The 16,402-nt window shown below is 38.9% G+C and overlaps 1 protein-coding gene across 2 annotated transcripts in view; it reads right to left on the minus strand.

Annotated features, from left to right (window-relative positions):
- The window catches only part of PRKDC (protein kinase, DNA-activated, catalytic subunit), an 80,778-nt gene extending 65,191 nt beyond the window's left edge, over window positions 1-15,587 (minus strand). The window contains exons 1-19 of one of the 2 annotated variants that reach the window (XM_072924025.1): window positions 15,146-15,431; window positions 14,924-15,000; window positions 14,740-14,832; window positions 13,843-13,917; window positions 12,467-12,575; window positions 11,355-11,467; window positions 10,575-10,674; window positions 10,001-10,056; window positions 9,880-9,910; window positions 8,753-8,910; window positions 8,397-8,543; window positions 6,107-6,271; window positions 5,116-5,284; window positions 4,049-4,098; window positions 3,082-3,219; window positions 2,627-2,776; window positions 2,058-2,173; window positions 1,257-1,416; window positions 65-151 (exon numbers count right to left, since the gene is read on the minus strand). In XM_072924025.1, coding sequence (XP_072780126.1) covers window positions 65-151; window positions 1,257-1,416; window positions 2,058-2,173; window positions 2,627-2,776; window positions 3,082-3,219; window positions 4,049-4,098; window positions 5,116-5,284; window positions 6,107-6,271; window positions 8,397-8,543; window positions 8,753-8,910; window positions 9,880-9,910; window positions 10,001-10,056; window positions 10,575-10,674; window positions 11,355-11,467; window positions 12,467-12,575; window positions 13,843-13,917; window positions 14,740-14,787 — 1,872 coding nt within the window. In that variant the 5' untranslated portion in view covers window positions 14,788-14,832; window positions 14,924-15,000; window positions 15,146-15,431. 2 annotated transcript variants of the gene reach the window in all.
- Between the last annotated feature and the right edge of the window lie 815 nt (window positions 15,588-16,402).

Raw genomic sequence — 16,402 nt, forward strand, 5'->3', positions numbered from 1 at the left:
AATTTTGATTGAATCCTATATGTTTTAATTCAGCCTAAGTAAGTTAGGGAGCAACATTCCTTACCTCTTTTCCAAACTTCACAAACAGTGCAAAGCAAGAGCTCTTTTCTGGGTCTTCAGGACATCTTCTGAAGCTTCTTGGGCTGACATCCTACCAAACAGAAACCACAAGTCAAGCACACAGTACATATATGAACCACAAGTTCAACCCAGAATACATATTATCATACTGTCCAATACGAAACTGGTGTCAGTGAAAACTAGAAATGTATCTTTGATCATTCAGAGGTTGGAAATTAACATTAAGATGGTTCAATGAGGGTCAGCTTTTTGGAATACATTATGTGAATAAACAAGAGATACATGACTGCAAAGTAACTTTTCAATGGTTTAATTTCCTCTGCTCATGCAACAAACCATAAAAACCCAAACTTCTCTAACAGTGCATGTTCAGGTGGCAAGAATGTAACAAGGTATAATGTACAAATGTGTAACAAGAAAACAATTTACAACAACGTCCACTGTACAAGTATCTACACCCATGAGTTTCCAAAGGTGCCTCACTCGGTGCCATCAGCATCAGTGGCAGGGACAGCTCTGGGCTCTGTGTGGGGCTACACACCCACGTGTTTTAGTCCAATAGCTTCCAAACCACAGCAAGCGCACCCACCACTGGGGCATCATATTTCCTGTGGAAATCAGTGAGTGGCGCAGGAATATACTCCAGAAGCTGAGGCATTAACCCACACACGACTCTGCTGTTCTGGTTAGATTGTTTCTATCCAAAATATCTTTTATACCACCTGCACTGCAAAGATGCCTCCCATCTCTCTGTTCACCCAGCTCAGGATTTTTGGAAAGAGCCCTGGAAAAGGCTGCCCAGGGAGGTCATGGACTCTCCCTCTCTGAAGATATTCCAAACCCACCGTGATGAGTTGCTGTGTCACCTGCTCTAGGTAACACTGCCTATGTGGAGAGGTTGGACTGGATGAATTCCAGAGGTCCCTTCCAACACTAACAATTTGGAGATTCTGTGATTACACATGGATGGTGTCTCTTCAGAAACTGGGTTTCTAGTCTAAATTTTGACTATTAATGTGCTTCTAATTCTGGAGGCACAGGAAGCTATAAACATTTGAAACAATCCAGTAACAGTTTCAATGGACTATTTTCCATAGGGAACAAAATACTATACATAAGGAATGACACAGTCATTAATACAATATGTTACCCCTCCACTGGGTGAAAGATCTCACCTCAAAGTATTTTATCCTCTTGGCAATTTTCATTGTAACTGAGAGCAGCTTGTAGAATCCACTAATAAGAGGTAGTCTTGTTGAATGTACAATAAGCTCATAACCAAAGGAGTATATCCAAGGGTAAAAGTATTCCACATGTTTCTCTGGAAGTATCTCTCTAAAACCAATTCACAGAAAACAGAGAAAGAAAAAGAAGAAAAAAAGCAATCAAAGTTTTATTTTAAAAAAACTTTCATCTCAGTACAAGAAAGAAATATTGCTGTAACAGAGCAGCAGATGGACGGAGAATAAATGCATGCTACATTCTGAGTCAAGCACAGGAAGATTTTAATTTTGTTTTAGAGGGCAAAGCCATTTCTCACCTATTATATATCATTATTGAATTTATACAAACACACATCCTCATATATCACATTTCATTACTGGACCTCCACAGACAACTAATGCTGTATCTTTCACTTAGTGCCCCTTACTAGTCTATGAAGATGTATCTCTGGTCTCTGAAGCATTTAGGATACATGGTCAGGATAATACTGGAAGTTGCAACATATAACAACTACACCCAAATAACGAAATACTAATGAATATCTCTTGCATTCTTTTAAAAACCCTGAGCTGATGAGCTTGTATGTATTTACCTATGGTCCAGGTGTCTGAAAAACCCTTCCTGTCTCCCTCTTGTGCTTTTTGAAATATGATCTATCAAACTAACTCAGAAACAAGCATCTTAAACACATTTCACCTCAAACTTCTTCCAACACTTTGTAACTTTCAAATTACATAAAAACGTATCAATACCTGCAGAATTCCACTAGATTTATAAAGGCAATAAAATCTGTTGGCTTCGTCGGCTGAAGGTTTGAAGCAGGGTCAGAAGAAGGCCCAACCAAAGCACTGTCACCTGCATTTCCATCCTGAAAACAAATGTTGAAAAAAGAACACTGGATCTGTGACAACACATAAAGCTTTTACACATTTATTTTGCCACACTAACAGTCTGTCTTTTTCTAGCTGTTACCAGGTACTCTGTGAGAGGAAGAACTAACAGCTGACAGATCAGTAATTGCAAGGAAAAATAAGAGATGCCTGCTTCTAAGTAGAAAGCCAGTCAAAAAATAAAAACCAGTAGATTCCAGAGCAGAAAGTCTAAAGTAACAGATTCTATGAACATCTGTTCGTTCTGATGTTTCCATCTCCTAACACTGTAATGCAACATTCAGAAATATTAAGAAAACATTTTATTTAGGATAAATGTTACTTCAAAGACACCAAAGGGTACCATCTAGGCATAATGAAAACAAAACAAAGGATATGATTTTGTTTCCCCTACAACAGTAGGAGTTAATGGATAGGTACTCAGGTCTCACCTGTTCACTAACATCCAGTTTCTGAACAGTCAGGTCCAATTTCTCAATAATCTTCAAAACAGATTTTATGAGTTCATCATACAGGATACGACTTAGGGATTGCAGTTGTGCATTTTCAGTAAGAAAGTTTGCATCTTCAAAAACACATTCCTTTATAGGATAAAAATGTTCATATTTCAAAACACAAATGAAAATTATTTCTTTAATTTACAAACTAACATTTAAATGATATAGAGAATCCAGTTTTAGGTATTTCTCAGCTATGAAGGCATAAATTAATCCCTCTTTAGTTAATTTAGCAGCCATAAAATCCAACTAAAACCAGAAAACAGTCCTTCTACAGTACTACAGGTGGAAAAAGTCTGAAGTTAGAAAAGCAGCTATACGACAACAAGACTCAGGATCATGTTTCATTTTCGGTTTCATTTTGTATTTCCACGTTGACTATGCTTTACCTTCATTGTGTCACAGCTCAGTAGACTTCTAAAGAGGTACAGATAGTCCTTAAAAGTTGGTACTTTCGATCTTCGTGTCCCAGCTTCTCCAACTTCAAAGGCTTCTTCTGACCCAGAAGTTTCTTTTACAGAAAAATCCTGAAGGGACACAATGTTTGACAGACAGTGAGGGAAAATGTTGGAAAGCCAGCCTTGATGCCATGCCAGTGCTGCTCAGCAGTTGCCAAAATACTAGTGTGTTATCAACACTGGAAATGTGTATCACAGCTACAAATACAAATAGCACAAATACAAGCACAGCTCCATGAGGGGGCTGCTATGGGAAAAATTAACTTCATCTCAGTCAAATCCCAGTACAACTGCCCATGGAACTACCTGACCCATGAAACATAATGTAACATTACTGCTGCAGGTAGAAACATGGAATATTTTGTTTTCTCCATCAATCTGAAAAGAGCACAAAACAACCACCTCGTTCTGAAAATAGCACAAAACAACCACCTCGTTCCAAAAAACTTCTAAGGTTGTTCTCCTAGTGCTCAGTTATTTGAGAAATTCTATAGTTACTCTGCTGCACAGGATTAAAAAGCTTTAATATCCTTTCTTAATACAAGCATTCAGTAATGTTTAAAATGTCCAAAATTTAACATGGAAGAAAGTTGGATGACTTTAATTACAACCTACTTTATTACAGACAACCTGACCAAATAGAAGTCTATTCCCTGTAATTTTCTTTATCCAGCACAAGAGGCATATTTACACTGTGCTGAGCAGAGGTGGGGATGAGAGACTTAAGAACAAATGAACCAATAAATAATAACACTAATGGACTAATAACAAAACGAATAGTAGTATTTTTGCTTCTTTGGGCATTCCCTTGTTTACTCGGTTAGGCTGTCAAGAACAGGAATGGAATGTATGCTCTAGGAATCTGAATGAAATAAATATGTTTAAACAGTTACTTTACCTTTGAAAATGTGATTGGCTTGGAGAAAATTCTGATTAATCCCTGATGCACTGAAACAAATAAAAACCAAAATTGCCTGAATAGATTTAAAAAGCATGGCATTCATATCACTCATTACATTAACAACAAAACAAATCAGTTTTCTATATTCGGTCATGGTAAGGGAGAGGCAAAAGAACACAGAATTTTTCCTTTAAGGACAAAATAGCCCAAATCAAAACCTTGACTCTAGGATATTCCACAGGCAACCAATCCTGAACTTGCTTCTTACTACTTTTTCTCAATACTTCTATGACTTTTTCCTGATTACGAATGACAACCAAGGCATCACCCATAATGCCCTTATTGAAAAGGCAACAACCCCCAATTATGTTCATGGACTAAAGATCAACACAGTACTTGGGTGTACCACTTCCCAACTCAAGAACATGGGAAACAATGAACATGCCCCAGCAATAGAGAAAAGCCATGATAAATAGATTAAATAAATAAAAAATAATTTCTGAAAATCATTGAAAAGAAATGTCAGCTTGAGAATTCTAGAACTGTCAGTTAGCAATGTTGACACATTCAGTTTGACATTCACAGACCTATACCGAACTTCGTATTTTGAATTTTACGATTTAAAAGTTCAAGGGCATAAAAAAATTGCATTTCTAATAGAGATAACAGACACCCTATTTTCTGTACTATTTTTAGGGGTAACTGAAAGGACATTGAACAGATTTTTGTACACTTTCCTATGAAATCCCTTTCTTCCCATAATTCTTCAGAGCAGGAATGAAAGTCTTATCACAAAAAAGCATTCTCCTGCCCTAAATCATAACCACTTTGTTATCCAAAATGATTGCTAAATGCATTGTTGAAGTAATTTAACAGTGGATATTGAAAAATATCACCATGAAAACATTCAGCCTCCATTATTAGAGAACAAGACAAGCTTCATTTTGATCCTGAACGTCTATTCCACATTTCCCTCCTAGAATAAGTTATGCAATTTAGGGGGGGAAAAAACCAACCAAAGGAAAACCCAAAAAACTCCAACAAAGTTAGTATCACAGACTCACCCACAGTGCTAATAAAGCTCCAGAAAACTGGACCTTTTCCTGAGAGAGACAGAAACACCTTTATTATAGATCTGTAACAGACCGGCTGCAATTTTTCACTGTACTGTGGAAAGCTGCTGATCTGCAGCACAACTAGATGTTCAAGAACTGGAGTATATACCTCAGGAACCTAGAATAAAAAACCCCAAAATATCCATTATGCATATTATGTGGAATTATTTCAGCATTGTTACAAGAGCTTGCATCATGATCTGCTCTGAGAACCAGAAGAGCGTTAGCAAGTGAATTCATGTTAGACATATAAAAACCTCAAACAAAGAAACACACAAAAAACAACAACAAAATCCTCCCCAAATAAAACTAAACAAACAGAGTACAAAAGCTTCCTGGACCACATTACAGAAAGTAGCTCCTGAACAGATAAGTGCTTCAGTGAATCTAGTTTTAAGCTTATCATAAAAGTACCAATTTAAATAAACAACAGTAACAGCATCACAATCTGTTATCCATAACCACCTGAATACAAAATGCATGCCTTAATCTTACTTCACAGCTCCAGGTAAGATCCAGAAAACCCTCAATTAAACAGACAGCATGACATGATAGCAGAATCAAAGTATCAGTCTCAGAGAACATGCTAAGTATCAGTACCAAAAGACAAAGCAGCACCAAAGTGGTATAAACACAAAAAGGTTATGGCTACATCCAAATAAAGAACATAAAATAAATAAAACATATTCACATTTGCCTATCATGGTTTTCATTTCAATGCACTGTAGCATTTTATTTAGTATATTCAGTGAATTTTCTTTATTCAAACAAAATCCATTGGAGCATTCTCCTAATATTCTTCCCATCCCCTAGGGGCTAGGTATCATTGCATTTCAGTTAAATAAACACCTTTTACCATAGGTAGGTTCACAGCTATTATCTCCTCACACATCTGCAACTCCATGAAAGAATTGGGTGGTACTTTAAATACTCCACTTACTGTATCTATATGGAATATCACACTTGCAATGGACTGAAGGAAACTTGGTAGCTGATACAGATGGTCATCTATTGTTTCTGCTTCTGTGAGGAACATTTGCTTACAACGCTGAAGGAGCTCCACATACATATTGTCCACATCCTCAGGATGTATAGCTTTACAGGGCTTTCAGAGAGAAAATAAAAACCTGGTTTGGCAATTTTATAGAGATGAGCAAATAAATGCATGCTGTAGCCCTAAAACCCAGCCACGTCTCCACTGAACCATAACAGGAATAATTGAAGCTTCTCCAGAAACTCAATACACCTGAAAAAACTAACTTCAAGTGCTCGCTACATGTATGAGAAACATACATGTACCTGACATGGAGTATAGCAATAGTTCACTAATGCAGTGTATTTTACTGTAAAAGTACTTGAACTTTCAGTGACATTAATTTATATTCATGAAATAAGAGTGAAAAACATGGGAGTTTGGCTGCAAATATCTTAAATACTGCATTACGGATGCTTAGATTCACTTACATTTTGAATTAGCTGCATTAAAGTAATAAGTGGCTCACCTTAATGTAGCTTAACTGATTATCACTGACAGATTACTACTATTAACCAAGCAGTCCAAATTCTGAACTTTTATTTTTATAGGTCTTGTACAAACAGAACCTATAAAGACTATTCCTAAACTAATAAACAAGTGGAAAGTATCCCAAAGAGTAACAGAGGGTTTGCAACAAAGCTTAAAAATTTCTACAGAATGATTTGTAAATCACAGCATGAACTAGGTCAAAAACAAGTCTTTGCAGACAGGAACCAGGTCAAAGGCAAGAACTGTGGTAGGGAACTGACTATGACAAATAATGGACTGATTTACATAACAGTGAAATATGGCTGTGAGCCTAAAGGTTGAATGTCTAAAGTCAGCCTAAAGTCTGTCTAAAAACATTAAGACAAAATTAACACTATCCATTTATCACTTGCAGAACTTCAAGTAATATTTTAAGATTATTTCAGCAATTAAAGAAATATTCTGCCTTGAAACTGAACCAAGCATGAACACAAGTTCAGTGCTACAGTGTTACAACTCGAAACAGCAGCAAGACTCTATTCCTCACAACCCAGTATCTGATGCTTGGCCAAGATTTAACTTAAACACAGTAACAAGTATTAATATGTCTTAACATATTAGATATTTATAGGTACTGGAGCATTAAATTTGTTAAAATTTGCAGTATTATCCTATCTCTATATTTACATTATGCAATTTTAAATTCTTGCATTCCATAATAGATGTTTTCAATGGGGTTCTTTGAACTCCGTAATCTGAAACACTTCATTTTTTCTGGAACCAATACCTTGAACTCAATTCCTTTCTACCTCATATCACATAAGAGAAAGACTAGGTTGGAACAAAGCACATAGAAAATTCTACAAACAAATGCACTCTACTCAAAAGGCAGCAAAAAGAAAACACAGCTAATAACCAGCTACTCTACTGCCATTCCTGAACTTTTCTAAATAATCTTTGAGATCATTTAACCTCATTTTTGCTTTGAGAGACAAAAAAAAAAAAAAAAGAACCAGTCTAGAATTTATTATATAAAAGTTGTGGTACCACCAGCAAGCACAGAGGCTGCAAATACATAAAAACCACTCTTTCCTTATTGAACTTGATTGTTATATTCCCATTTTAATTGACTGCTGACAGAAACTGGAAGTTGCTCCTAATGGTGCTACCTGAGAAACATGCCTGCCATCCACATTGGTATGTAAGCATGGTTTTGTTTGTTGTTTCTGGTTGTATTTTACTTTCTGGCTTTTTTCACAAGTCACCTCCTACTGTCCTGCAGTCAGCAGTGCCTTTTAGCTGTTTGAGTGAGCTCTGTAAGAATCTCTGAATTACTTTCAGAGTGAAGCCTGGATTCTACCATTTAAACATTATTAGAGAGAGATAACAAGGTATTGCCTATACTTAAGCAATTAAGTACATCCTCAAGTTTTGTGACAGCTGTATATGAAGCTACTGTTTTTCCACTTCAGAACTTGTGCACAAGGAGTAATGACAACTACAACCCAATGATGCAAGAGCTCCCACTAGATTCAGCATACGTTTGAAAATTTTCATCGAAAAGGTATTTTACAGTGTAATTAATTAAGTCCAGCACTTAGTCCAGAATCAGGAGCATTCTCTATTAGAAAGAGCTGTGTAAAATTGTAAAATGCATGGCATATGAGCCCTAGCTTTACATGCTTTCAATAAGCTTCTCCACCAGAAAAACCTCCTTTGCACATACTGATGCAAAAAGCCCATATCCGCGAATGGCGATGGACAACTCTTTGCTGCTCGAATCCATCCTCCTGATGGTTCCATAGAACTGCTCCATGAAGAACTGCAACTTGGTCTTGTGTAGCTCTGCATCCTTAGCCACCATTAAAGAAATCTGTAAAACAGATGCAAACACTCCAGCATTTCACAAAAAATGACAGGAAGTCTTAGAAGATACCTAGCTTGTAATCAAAGCACTAAAAAAATTAACAAAATACTTATTCATTAAATAGATTCATTGAACTTCCAAGCACCAAATATCCCCATTATTTCAAGAAATTTAATTTTGCTTTAGACTTAGAGATCCCAGTGAAGTTACCACACCTGCTTAAGGAATGAATCCAGTGCAGAATAACTGGCTTTCTTCAGCTCCTGATGTGTGTGGCCACACCATTTGCACATCACTTCATAGAGGGACACATAGTTGTCCAGGAGCAATGCTCCAAACTGAGCAGAGTGCCAGATGAACAACTGTAACCCAGCTGCAATTCAAAACAACTCTCATTAAAAACCAGACTTACATTACATTTTACACAACCAGCCCAGACTGTGAAAGTCCACATTAGGACTGAGGATATAAAATCTATTCCGCCAGCCTCTACTGATACTCTACAGTATCAGTTTGCAAACATTAAGAACTTAAGCATAAAAACAACCTTCCAAAATCCTCTTTTTAAATGTACACCATTATGGAACACATAGCTATGTTCTGATGTAATTTACATTACTATTGAAAAAGAAAGGGACTTCAGTGGTTATAAATAAAAATACTTGATTCCACAATTCAGAAGATGTGGTGTCTGTTGTCAGGACACATGCACAAGTCCCCTCCTCTCCCAAACTGTAAGGCAGACAAATAAAGAATTCATATAATCTGTATTTTCACTATTCCAAATATAAACATAAATGAAAATTCAAGATCTTCAATGAATTAACTGAGGAGAGGACAGACTACCTTTAAAGAGGGTATTACCCCTCACAGTTACCATGGGCCTAATACCCAAACCTTGCATTTTTGCAATGTCTACATAAGCCACTCACATTTCACAGGCCAATTTCTATTCTTCCTATTTTCCCCCCATTCTTTTTCTCCTTCCAGTGAAATTTCTCTCCTTATTTTTTTAAACTCAATCCACTGTCACACCTTTTTTCTCCTAATTAGCTACACTCCTCTTATTTCTACCATTTCTTTCTCACATCACAGTTTTGTACTACTCAGAGGGGCAAATGACATCAAGTATTATGCTGCTATTCATAAGCTGATTAGACCTTGTCTAGTTTAACCAAATACTTGTTAAACTCTATATTCTGATTTGAAGTACAGCAGCTTTCCCCCTGGCCAGCTTAGAAGAATGAAGATTAGAGATATCTGAACACATCCAGTAAAGAATAAACAATTTCTGACAAAAGATTATCCACCTCAGCATGAATGGAAATAGTTTACGTCTTACCTAGAGGTACTGCATATCGTTTCTGATCAACCTGCAATAAAAGAAAAGGTTTGTCACTGTGATTTACTCTTCACCAGAGCTAATTTGTTGATGCAGAACAATTAACACATAGCAGACTTACCTGTGGGTTGATTGCCTTCATTGCAAAATCAAAAATCTCCTTTGCCGTCTGAGGATCTGTGAAACAATCCAACAGTGAAAATTTCACTACTGATATACAGTAGGCAGAGTGAAGACTAAGATATTTTTATCAATGCTTGGTATGAAGCAGTGATATTGGAAATCTCATTTTACGAGACAGAGACATTTTTTCCTGAAATACTCTTAAATTTGAAAAAAATTGTACATCTATATTAGCTGATTTTTCTGAATATCCATGTTTAAGTAGACTATTAAGAGAAACACATCTCCAAACAAACTGCATTTGAGCTTCACACCTGCCCAATATGTGGTCAGGAAATAGCACTTCAAAGATTTACATACAGAAAAATGCTGATGAAGCCACTTCACACAAAGACAGATTACAAGGACTGTGTGTGTAGTTTGCATATACCATCTACTAACAGGGAAATTTAAATTCTGAGTTTACATACAGAAATGATGCTACTTTTAGGCTGTGTAATAATTAAATGTACAAGTGTCTGTAAAATGGTATTAAAATGTGTCAATGCCTTTCTCACAGAAAAAGAACATACCTTCATCCACAGACTTGGTGAAGTTGTACATGAGTGCAACCAGTCCCCTCAGACATCCTGTTACAAGAGGTAGCTTGGGTCCCCTTGTAGCAGATGTCATCTGAAAAGAATAAAATACCCTCAGGATAAGATAAATTTACACCAAGGCTTTCCAGTTCCTAGGAGTGTAGGTAAATAACTTACTTCAACTTAATAGTTATATCAGAACCCAACTCTATGAAATGACCCCACAGAAATATCCTAAGTGTCACATCAATTGGAGGGAAGCATGAGAGATCATTTGAAAAGCATGAAATGTTCCACCAAGACCAACCATAACAAAATTTAGATAAAATACACTAATGTCTTTAAAATACTTTAAAATTCAGAATATATGCACAAGAACATATGAAAGTTAGCAGAAATGTGATGTTTACATGCAAGAACTTTGTAGCCAGTACAGAACAAATCAGAATCTACCAGTGCATGACAAGGTAACATTTATTGAGGAATGATCATCACACACTTTTCACACAGTGAATTGGTTAATTTGCTGTTATTGATGGCCTTGAATTTTCACTTAGAAAGCGTCTCAAAGCCAGAGAACACAACTTAAACAGTCTTTCAGGAAAACTTTATGATTGTCCAGCTAGATCCCTACAAATTGTATCAGCTCCAGTAGTATTCCAACAGCTAGTGCTATGCACTTCAAAGGACAAAAAAAATCCACCCAAAACCAAAGCAATGCAAAAAGAAAACCAAAGTAAAAAACTAAAGAATGAAAAGAAATTCCAATCATACCTGTGTTCTAAGCTCTCTCAAATAAGCTCGGAATAGTTTTTCGGAGTTGTTAATCATGTCACTAGGTTGGACTTCTCCCAAAACTCCCAAAAGCTCATAAATCTTTTCCAATACTAGAAAGTAATTTTTAATATTATTAAATCTTAATCACTGAAATCATTGCTTTCAGCATTTCCAGAGCAATTTCTATTAACTTGCAACCGTGAGAAAATCATGCCTTTAATTGCTGATTAAAGTGTGGAGCAAACCTCTTTATATACATATATACACACACACACACATATATATATATGTAGCTATATCCTACAATGTGAGATGCATCCTCCTCTCACATCAGTTAGTTAGACACATTTACTATTTTTGAACAGGGCTCAGAAAACTAATTTAAAGGCCACACTTGTTAAGGCCAACAGCTAGCAGAAGTTTCTGGGCTTGAATTCAGACTAAAAGGATTCTATGCAAGCACAAATTGTATGAGACTTGTAAAGCCAAGATTTCAGCAGTATCTAGCCATAATGATCAAACTGCAGCTCACACTAATATGCCATAAATAATATAATCAGGCAAGGTAGAACTGATGAGCTTACATTAGAGGTGACCAATGCAGGAACTAGCACCCTAAAACTGCAGCTTTGAGGCAACACTAGCCAGGTTTAGAATAAGATTATAAAGAGCTTCAGAATCATAGAATTATTTACGTTAGAACAGACCTTTAAGATCATCAAGTTCAACCATTAACCCAACACTGCCAGGTCTCATCACTGAAACATGCCCCCAGGTGCCACATCTATACATCTTCTACACATTTCCAGCAATGGTGATTCCAACACTTCCCTGGAAGCCTTTCCAATGACTGACAGTCCTTTCAGTGAAGAAATTGTCCTAATATCCAATCTACACCTCCCCTGGTGCAACTTGAAGTCATTTCCTCCTGTCCTGTAACTTGTTAGCTGGGAGACCAACCCCCACCTGGCTACAGTCTCTTCCCTGAGCCTCCTCTTCTCCAGGCTAAACATGCTCAGCTCCCTCAGCTGCTCCTCACAGGACTTGAGCTCCAAACCCTTCCCCAGCTCTCTTGCCCTTTTCTGGACTGAAGAAAAACTAAGGCCTACCTGTATCAGGAATTCTACTTTTTGCAGCAAGCTCCTCATAAAATTTATTAAATATCTCTCTAACTTTCATTTCTTCCATCAGACAGGAACGTTGTAAACTGTGAAGCAACTAAGATGGATTAAAAAAAAAGGAAGACGTTTAAATCAATACCCCAATAGTACTTGGTCTAAATAAAAACACAGCTCATACATGTAAGTTCAGCTTAAGTAAGCAAATATGCTACTCAATGAAAGAGATCTAAGGTGACTTGTCCAAAGAGTAATGGCATGCAATCTACTTTAACTACAAAGTACATTCCTATATATGCATAAATAAAGAATTTACAACTTTTAATTTATAGTATACATATTACATATAGATCATCTACGTGAAACCTATACACAATATGATTTATATATGGACATATAAACTCCACTAAAGCACAGGCTTAGCAAGTCTGCAGTAGCTTTTATCATACTGTATTTTTCTCCCTGCTAGTATAAAGCAAATCCAATTCACAGAATTGACTCAGAGTAATTCAGAATGGAGTTTTGTTTCTTATAAACAAACCTAAGTAGGCACAGAAGCATTTACAAAAGAAGGGTCTAAATGCATTCAAAGGAACTACTTCTCACACAGCAACTAAATTTCTGGGAAAAAAGTCCTCCCCCTCCACACTTTCCAAATACCTTATCTTATATTGCAATAGCATATACAATAATACATAATATTTTAAAGCAAGAATGCAACTGAATGGCAAAATTCCTACTTAAATAACCACAACAACAGAGAGAGAGATCTGCAACTGTCCACAAAACAATCGTGTCTTGCTCTATCAGATGAAGGAATGATATGCCCACATCTAACCAACCTGCTAGAGAACACTGAAAACAGTCTCTCACTAAAACTTTTTTTTTTTAACATCTAAATATTAGCTATCTCTTCTCTTGCCACCTCAGACTACAACTTCCTTGCAAGAGGAAGAGGTGGGGCAGACACTGATGTCTTCTCTTTTGTGACCAATGACAGGACTCAAGGGAATGGCCTGAAACTGTGACAGGGGAAGTTTAAGTTGGATATCAGCAGAAAACAGTTCCCCACTGAAAGGATGGTTGGGCACTGCAACAGTCTCCCCAGGAAGTGGTCACAGCACCACACCTGACAACAGTTCACGAAATGTTTGGACAACGCTCTCAGGCATGTGCTGTGACTTTTGGGGATGGTGCTGTGCAGGGCCAGAGCTGGACTCCAGGATCCTTGTGGATCCCTTCCAACTCAGCTTATTCTGCAACTCTTATAATACAGATTTTCTGCATGATACAGTATAACTATAGTAATACAGCAGATTCCCTACTTCTTTTCTAGAAACAAGAGAGATTTATAAAATGCATTTTACCTTAATCAGAAGTTCCAGTGCTGCGATTTTACTTTTTGCTGCTCTCTCTTTTGTATAGACACTAAGACAAATTTGCTACATAGAAAATTAAGATAACAATTCTTGTAAGTAAAGACAGAAATTCAAAGATAACATATTGTTCTACCTCTTTAAACTATCTGTTCTTTACAAGCTTAAGGTTTTTTAAAAATACTAAAATAATATCTAGTCCTGGAACGGCTTCACTGACAATACTGCAGCACTGTCTGACATAACAACAAACCCCAACTCTAGCAAAGAAATTGCAGTTCCTGCAGTAAAATTTGCACAGAACAAATTTTCTACCTCAGTACTATCAGTCCTTACAATAAGTAGCTACTAATTTACAATCAGAAACTTCAGTGCTGCAGTCAAGCATTTCTATGCAAAGCACCATAGATGTCCAGCCATCCAGACTCCAGTAACCTCAGGTATTGTAGTTACGACCAATTTGTGTATATATTGCAAATTTAACAACTTCTCAGGAGAATTTTTTTAATGGTAATTAAAATTAACCCTTATAGAAACATTTAAAATTTTACATTTAAATGGCAACTTTAGTTTGTATAAATTAGAAGCTACAACTACTATTTCCAATTAAAACAACTAATTTTCAGAACCAATACCTACTATGTTCTATAAAGGAAAGTTAATAAAATTAAGTCTACAGCTGGACAAACAATTCCTCACTACTCCCTGGTATGAATTATAGTTTCTGTAAAAAAAAATTAAAATTATTTCAGCTCTAACAAGAACACTAGAGATGGGCAAGGCTGACTGGGAGGGGTGAAGCAAACCAATGTTATAACATGACACTCACCAGACTAGTTTAAACCATCTGGCAAAAACTCTTCTAGGAAAGAATTTTCATTTACCTACCTTAATATTACAGGCATAAGGATGAATTTTGTCACCAACTTTTTCCATAAAGACACAAAGAAACTTCAGCGCTTCTTCCCTGCAATCTCGAAACTGAAAAGTTAAAAAAAAAAAAAATTTGAAATGCGTAACATGTTGCTCACACAGCACTACCATAACAGTACTTTAAAGTTTGCCAACTCACCTCCTCGATAGTGAGGGATCTGTGGATAAAGACGAGTAAGCCATGCTCCTGGGAGAACACCAGGGATAGGTGCAGCGCTGCAGGGAGGCAAGGAACCATCAGGTGCTCGGCTTCATGCACACCGCCCAACCCATCCCCTGGAGCAAAAGCGTGACCGGACACCTTGGGCGCGACTGACGCTTGTCCCCAGAAAAACCACAACAGAGTACGAGTGCTGCTGACCTGCTCACGGCCTCGGGGCCCGGGCCTGTGCCCTCGCACCGGAGCCTGGCCTGCTCAGGGCCGGGGAAAGCCAACCTAGGGCCATCTCAGCGGAGAGGGGCCGCACCGAAGTGCTTGTGCCCCGGTGAATGGTTATCGGGGCAAGGTCTCCCCCTCCCTCGCAATCCCCAATGACACAGAGCGGGCAGCGCAGCGCGGAGGAGCCGCCCCGCAGCAGCCCCGGCCCGGTGTGTCCGTCCCGCCGCCACCGAGCCCCGCTCAGCTCCCCCGCCCGGACCGGGGCCAGGCCCGAGGGCGCACCCTGCTCGCCGCTGGCCTGGCTGGCCACGCAGGTCTCGGCCAGGCTGCGGAGCAGGCTGTATCCGTGCAGGGCGCTGCCGCCGGCATCGCCGGGCTGCAGGCAGCGGTGCAGCTGGAGCAGGCACTGCTGCACCCCAGCCATGCCGCCCCTCTCCCCGCCAGCGGGCGAGGAAGCGGCGGGAAGGGCCCGCCTCCCGCCGCACCCAACGCCAGCCGCGGGGACGCGGGCTGCCCAGCTCGGGCACGAAAAGAGCTCCCCCGGGCCATTCCCAGCGGGATAAGGGCCGGCGGCAGGGAAGAGCGTTTCGGGAGCTTTTATGTCTCTCGTCTCAGGATGGGCTCAGGACACGCACACACAGAATGACAGAATGGATCAGGGTGGAAAGGACCACAGTGGGCCGTCTGCTCCAACCTCCCTGCTCAAGCAGACACACGGCACAGGGTTTGCATCCATTCACTATCCACAGTTAAGAGAGATTCCACAGCCTCTGGGCAAACTGTCCCAGTGCTCGGTCACTGCACAGTAAAGTTCTTCCTCGCATTTAAGTGGAACTTCCTGTTTATCAGTTTCTGCCCATTGTCTCTTCTTGTTCTATTGCTTGGCATCATCGAGAAGAGCCTGGTCCCCTCCTCGTGGCACCTTCGCTATAGATACTGAGAGACATTGACGAGGACCCCCCTCTGTGGTCTCTTCTCGAGACTGTACAGGCCCAGCTCTCTCGGCCTTTCCTCATCAGAGAGATGCTCCAGTCTCTTAATCATCTTTACTTGCTTTCACTGGACTCGCTCCAGGAGCTCCAGGTGTCTGTTGTACCTAGGAGCCCAGAACTGGATACAGTAGCGGATCCCCCCCGCTTCAGAGAATGGGCTGCTCCAACCTCCCCACGCCCGCCTACAGCCCTAGTTTTGCCGCGAAATTCGGTAAGGTGCGGGCGGCTCCACGCTAGGTTGAGGGGG

Source organism: Taeniopygia guttata, chromosome 2 (genome assembly GCF_048771995.1).
Source record: "Taeniopygia guttata chromosome 2, bTaeGut7.mat, whole genome shotgun sequence".
Taxonomy (NCBI): Eukaryota; Metazoa; Chordata; class Aves; order Passeriformes; family Estrildidae; genus Taeniopygia; species Taeniopygia guttata.